This window comes from Chrysochloris asiatica, unplaced genomic scaffold, assembly GCF_000296735.1.
Source record: "Chrysochloris asiatica unplaced genomic scaffold, ChrAsi1.0 scaffold00125, whole genome shotgun sequence".
Lineage (NCBI taxonomy): Eukaryota > Metazoa > Chordata > Mammalia > Afrosoricida > Chrysochloridae > Chrysochloris > Chrysochloris asiatica.
Genome location: NW_006408643.1, coordinates 1,827,207 through 1,834,442, shown reverse-complemented (window position 1 = coordinate 1,834,442; position 7,236 = coordinate 1,827,207). Strand labels below are relative to the sequence as shown.

Genomic DNA, 7,236 nt, shown 5'->3' with positions numbered 1-7,236 from the left:
TTGACTGTTGATCTGAGAAAAATGATGTCTTAGATAACTTCAATCTTTTCTCCATTTATCTTGATGGCATTTAGTGAAGCCATTTATAGTTTATAATAATGAAACTTAACAACTTTTCTCTCAATAATACTCCCTAATACTTTCCAACCAGCTACGGACTCTTTTCTTAAATTTTTCATTTTCTCATTTCTGTGTTTTGTTTTGTTTTTGCCTGAGAAGTAGCAGGTTTTACTTAGCTTGATGGACTGCTCCAGAGAGTTCTCCATCAGCCTACCAGTGTGTATGTTTTACTTTGAGCTAATCTTGACCCATCTCTTACTCTTATCTTGCTCACTGCCCTACAGAAACCCTGATCATATTTTGCTTCAGGAAACACATTCAGTTCATTTGTATGTGCCATTTATTCTGCTCAGAACACCCTGCTCCTGTCAGGGACTGGCCTCGACATAGTTGTGTTGTTCACGAGTGTTTGGTTCACAAGGAGGGGAGATCTGGCGGTGATAGGGATAGCAAAAGAATACACAGACAGACAGAAGGAGGGGGACAATGAGGCACCCCGAAACCAGGGTGGATGCATCACTGGTGGGTAGACTTGGGACTACAGGCATCGTGGTCTCTGCAGGCAGCAACTCACTGCCCTGCAAACTGTACTACATGCCCTCCAAGCAGTAATGCACAGCTGGGCCGGCCTGGGCCTCTGTTTTATTTAGGGAAGGAGCTTCACACCAAGCTGGGAGGGACTAAGACAAGGTACAGCTGGCATACGTAATTCTCCCGACATTCAGGCAACTTTACATCATACTTCTCTGGTTCAAATCCCAGGCCTGCAACTTAGTTTCTCAGGCTCAATTAACAACATATCTATAGCCCCTGAGCTCAGTTGGGGCAAGGTGAAAGGGAAGGACAAAAGGCTTGGGCAGAGTCCCGCTGTTTTGGCTTCCTGAGCCAGGTTTTCAGGAACTTGGCTGAATAACCTGCACTTGGGAGAGATTCAGGGAAGATGGCTTTTTTGTCTATAGAACAAAGACCCAGAAGTAGTTAAGCCATTTTAGTTAATCCTTTGGAGAAAGGCTTTACTCTTGAAACCTTTACAGTCTGGGCTTTTAGGAAAATATCACATTTATCTGTGGATATCAAGGGCTCCATGTATGAAATTAATAAGTATAACTGAACACTAAGATGAAAAACAATTTGCCATTAACTGCCAAGTGGCTAGATCTGTTCCTCAGAGCCTGTGACCTGTAACACTCGGGCCTATAGGGCCTCGAACTTCTGACCAGGCCTACACAGTCTGCAACATGCTCCCACCCTGGAACCCCCGCCTAGCAGGTTTTGTCGGTATAACTTCTATTTATCTTTCATCATTCTTACCAAAGTGTTGCTAGGTGCTGCTGAGTCAGTTCAGATTTATAGTGACCCTGTGCACAACAGACATTGTCTGATCCTCGCACCATTCTTACCATTGTTGTTGTGTTTGAGCTCATTGTTGCAGCCATGGTGTCAGTACATTTTGTTGGGGAAATCTTCCTCTTTTTTTGCTGACTATGAATGTGACACACTTCCTCTTCAATTTGTCATTCAAGACATAGTAAATCATACGATTGTCTCATTCAAAATGATTAATACCAGTTCACTTCTGTTCATTAATGCCTAGGATATTGATCCTTATGTATTCCATTTCATTTTTGATGACTTATAGTTTTCCTAGATTCATAGTGAGTGCATTCCATGTTCTGATGGATGTTTGCAGCTGTTTTTTCTCATTTTGAGTGTGTTCCATCAACAAATGAAGGTCATGAAAACTTTGTTCCATTCATATCATTAAGGTTGACTTTAATTTGAGGAGGCAGCTCTTCCCCAGTCATATTTTGAGTGCCTTCCAACCTAAGGGGCTCATCTTCTCGCACTATATCAGACAATGTTCCTCTGTTGCTCATAAGGTTTTCAATACTGTCCCTTCAAAAGTGTCTGCCTCTCCTTCTTACTGTGTCTTAATCTGGAAGCTCAGCTGAAACCTGTCTCCATGGGTGACCCTGATGGTACTTGAAGTGCTAGTGGCAAAGCTTCCAGCATCACAGCAAATACACAAGCTACCACACTATGACAAATTGACAGATGTGTGGGGACTTGGTAAAGTAGAGGGTCAACAAAAAAGAGGAAGACCCTCAGGGAGATGGATTGATACTGTGGTTGCAACAATGGACTCAAACATAATGAGAAAGAGGCTGAGGATGCAGGACCAAGGCGATTTTCATTGTGTTGTACATACATGAAGTTACTAAGAGCTAGGACTCACTCAATATAACAACAACAGCATCCTTCATGCATTAAACATTATTTCTTTACAAAGTCTTCCTTGTTTACCCCATGTCTACTTTGCACATTAGTTTAACTTCTGTTAGTGGTTCTGCAAGAGAAAGGACCTAATAATATGCTCCTGTAAAGATGACAGGTCAAGCAAAGACCCTATGGGCAATTCTACTCTATTACATGGGGTGTCTATGAGTCAGGATGAACTCAATGGCACCTATCAACAGCAGACCTTCTGAAAACTCACTGCTCTATAGCTGTTATTAACATATTTCTGTCTACTTGATTTTCATGTTTCTGTTTTGGCTGGGGGTGGGGACCATGTCTGCTTTACTTACTGATATCTCCCACAGAAAGTGCAGGTTAAGGCACATGATGCTGTTAGTTGCCACTAAGGAGACTACAACTCATGGCAACCTCATGAGTCTCACAACAAACCACTGCCCAGTCCTGGACCGTTGTTATGATTGTTGGAACGTTTGAGTCAAGTGTTGGAATTGTTTTGTTAGTCCATCTCATTGAGGGCTTCCCTTGTTTTTGCTGATATTCCATATTACCAAACAAGATGTCCTTTCTTAGAGATTGATCGTTCCTGATGACATGTCCAATGTAATCAAGTTGAAGTCCTATCACCCTCATTTTCTTAGAAAGCACAGATTAGGTGCTCAAAAAGAATTGGTCCACATTCAATCATTTCAGGAAGTACCATATGATCAAGAACCAATGGTAGTGAAGAAAGGAATTCAAGCTGCCCTGAAGCATTGGTGAAAAACAAGGCTAGAATTGATGGACTATCCACCGAGATGTCTCAACAAATCAAAGCAATGCTGGAAATGTTCATTCATCTACACAAAAACATTTGTCACACAGTTACCTGGCCAACCAACTGGAAGAGATTCATATTTATGCCTCTTCCAAAGAAAGGTAACCCAACAGAATGAAGAAGTTATTAAATATAATTAATATCACATGCAAGTAAAATATTGTTGAAGATATTTTTGGAATGGTTGCAGTAGTACATCAGTAGAGAACAGTTAGAAATTCAAGCTGGATTCAGAAGAGAACATGGAATGAAATTAGATGGATCTTGGCTAAAAGCAGAGAATAACAGAAAGCCATTTACTTATGTTATATTAACTATGCAAATGCATTCAACTATGCAGATCATAAAAAACTATAGGATGCATAAGAACGCCCAATCTTGCCGGTAGTATCCATTTGACCTAGCCTCGATGACTTGATGATCAGAACTCGACTTGAGGAAAATAAACAATTTTTGAAACAAGTGTAAATTGCTACAATTTGATGAACTTGAGCTATACTCATGGATGTAGTAGCTCAAAATGCCAACTGAGAGGGAAGAAGTGTTTACATCAAGTATCAATCCTATCCCCTCTGTGTACAGGGTAGATTTGTTGTTGTCAGGTGCCATCGAGTCGGAACCAACTCATAGCGACCCCATGCACAGCAGAACGAAACAATGTCCGATCCTGGGCCAACCTCACTACCACTAGCACACTTGAGTCCATCAATGATGCCACCTGGCCAATCCATCTTGTTAGGAGTCTTCCTCTTTTTCTCTGACCCTCCACCTTACCCAGCATGACATCCTTCTCCAGCGACTGTTCCCTCTGGACAATATGTCCAAAGTATGAGAGATGAAGCTTAGCCATCCTGGCCTCCAAGGAGCACTCTGGCTGCACGTCTTCCAAAACAGATCTATTGGTTAGACATTGGCTACCTAAAATGAGGGAGTGATAAAAGGCACGAAGTTACTGGCTTGCAAGTTTCCAAGAGGGAGTTTAGTTTAAGAGTTTGCAGGGCAAGGTAGAGTCCCCACTGAATTGTCCAGATGGGTCTGGTGAAAGGAGATGGGGATAAGATTCTTATGATTCAGTAGTGAGCAATTGTTATAATGACTAATTGCAACTGTCACAACTGTAAAGGTAGAAGTTTTATAACAAAAACGGGGAAGTAGTTAATCTTACAGTCCAGTAACAGAGAACCCTAGGACCATCAAAGGAGAAGAGCATGAGCAGAATGTGGGACCCTATCCAGAGAAGCAGTAATACCAGAGATGGAGACAGAGATGAGGATATGAAGAGAGGGAGTCCCTGAGGACTCTGGACTCATGAATAGAGAAAGGCTGCATGCTGGTGGCCAGGAGGCAGGCTTACAGAATGTGCCATTTGGTTGTTTAAATTGTTATATATCTTTGAGGGCTTTTGTGTACACCCCGCCCCCTCAAACAACAACAACAACAACAACAACAACAACAACAAAAACCCCAGAAGGAATAGAAGCAGACTGTTGAATGATTATGCATGGAGGAGATTGTAATCATTGTAATGAAACAATAGTGTAAAATTTATATTCTCCCATGTAAACTATCATTCAATTCACAATTAAAGAAAACAAAAGCCAAAAAGAACCCATAGGTAACATTACAAAGAAGGAGAATTCTAGAACACTCAGTTATGCTTATTTGGAATTTGTACATAGACAAAGGGGCAGTGGTTTAAACAGAACAAAGAAATACTGCAGAGTTTAAAACCAGGAGAGGTGTGGGTCAAACTTGTATCTTTTCACCATACTGATTTAATCTGAATGTTGAGCAAATGAGCTGAGGAGCTGGTCTGTATGAAGTATTCAGTATCAGAAATGGAGAGAGAATCATTACTAGCCTACAATATGCAGAGGACACAACCTTGCTTATTGAAAGTGAGGTGGGTTTGAAGTGCAGTGATTAAGATCAAAGACTACAGCCTTCAGTATGGATTATAACTCAACATAAAGAAAAAAATCCCCACAACATCATGATAAACAGATAAAAGATCGAAGTGGTCAAGGATTTCATTTTACTTGAGTCCACAATCAGTGCCCATGGAAGCAGCAGTCTAAGAGATCAAACGATGCATCGCACTGGGCAAATCTACCACAAAAGAACTCTTTATAAAGAACTGCTAGGTGTGGCTGCTATAGGGTACGCACTAGAATGCTAACCACAAAGGTGGCAGTTCAAACCCACCAGATGCTCTTGAAACCCCTATACAGGATCACTGTGAGTCAGAACTGACTCAACAGCACACAACAACAACAACAACAACAGCTAGAAAAGAAAATAAAAAAAGAAAGAAAAAAATCTGTCTTGGGAGAAGTACATCCTAATGCTCTGAAGAAGGAAGATGGCAAGCCTTGGTCTTCCATATTTTGGACATGTTATCAGGAGGATCCAATTCCTGAAGAAGGACATCATGCTTCATAAGGTAGAGGGTGAGAAAGAAAAAGTTAAGATCCTGAACTAGATGGGTTGACACGGGAGCTGAAACAGAGCCTCATTTGTGAGGATGGTGCAGGGCTGGGTAGGGTTTCATCCTGTTGTCCATAATTTCGCTATGAATTGGAACTGACTTGACAGCATCTAGCAACAGCATCAACAACAACATGGTGAATGAATGTGTGGACAAATGCAGAGAATTTTATCTTGGCTTTTACTCTAGCTGTAAAGTGTGAGCTGCTCCTCCACACTGGCTGTCACTGCATATTGAAATAACATCATTTTTCTCTATTTCCTGTAGATCCCAACCCATTCTTCTTTTTTCAGAACTGGATCTTGATGTTGGTAACATCATTGGAGAGGTACCAAGTGACCAGGGCTTTTGTTTTTTCAGCCAAAGAAGAAATCGGAGTTGCCTATGTGTGTTGCCTGGAGCACAGACGTAGAGGGCGGGAGGTGGACGAACTCTGGTTGTAAGGTCATTGAATCTTTGGAGAATCAGACCTCCTGCAGATGTCATCGGATGATGAACCTGGCCATCATTGTAGCCCATGAGGAGATCACGGTCAGTACCAGTGGTCTGTGGCCTGGCTCTCCAAATATCTGACCCCAAATTGAATGGGAAAATAGTTACTGAATACCTATTATGTGTCCCTCATGAAGCTGTGTATTGTAGGAAGGAGTCATGGGGACAGAAAAGGTATGTATGATGCCTTTTTTCTTGGAGAATTCATAGAACTTGTGTATGAAATGAGGAATTATGACCCTAAACAGACACAGGCACAATACCAATCCAAACCCTATTAACTCAGCACCTACTGTGTACCCGACCTTTTAATCCTTCATAAGGAGCCTGTTACATTCGGTTTTGTCAAATCCATCTCTTAGCATTAACACTGTCTAGTCATGAAGCCAGTGAGTGGTGGGATTTGAATTCAGGTCAGCCTGGCTGCAAAGACCATGCTCTTTCCACTAAATCATATGGCTGGAGCAAGAGATAGTGCTGTATGCATGCAGAGGTGTTTTGGGAAGAGCTGGGAAGAGATCAGGAAGGATAAGGAATGCTCTTTGAGTCTGATGGAATGGCTGGATTTAGTGGAGGAAGAAAGCATCTCTCATCAGTGCTGCCTCTCTCTCTCCAGATGTGAGGTTCAGTTCTCTGTCAAGGAGCCCACAAATGCAGTTTAGAGAACCACATGTCTCAGAACAAAGAGCTCCGAGGACTCATGGTTAAGAGCTCAGCTGATAACCAATAGGCAGACAGTTTGAACCCACCATCAGGTCCATGAAAGAAGAGACCTAGCAGTCTGTTCATGTACAGATAGATGTAGACTTGGACAGTCTAGACTGTTGTTAAGTGTCGTTGAGTCAGTTCTGACTCATAGAAATTGAGTTAGAAACTGTATAGTGTTTCCAAGGAGTGGCTGGTAGGCTTGAATTGTTGATCTTGTGGTTCACAGTCCAGTGCTATATCCTACAGCACCTATGTTGTCCTATAGAATCACTATGAACCAGAATCGACTAGACTGCAATACCCACCACCACATGGCTTCAGACTTCAGAGGACTAGCTTAGGGCTGGTCTACTTTTAAGTCCCATCTCTGTTGTTGGTTTTTTTTCTTCACTGTGTGACCTTGAGCAAGTCACTT

The 7,236-nt window shown here is 41.9% G+C and overlaps 1 protein-coding gene across 1 annotated transcript in view; it reads left to right on the top strand.

Moving 5' to 3' along the window:
- EMR1 (egf-like module containing, mucin-like, hormone receptor-like 1) overlaps nucleotides 1-7,236 on the top strand; it is a 203,113-nt gene that overhangs the window by 35,312 nt on the left and 160,565 nt on the right. The window contains 1 exon segment of the mRNA XM_006869008.1: nucleotides 5,982-6,152. Within this exon segment, the coding sequence (XP_006869070.1) occupies nucleotides 5,982-6,152 (171 nt within the window).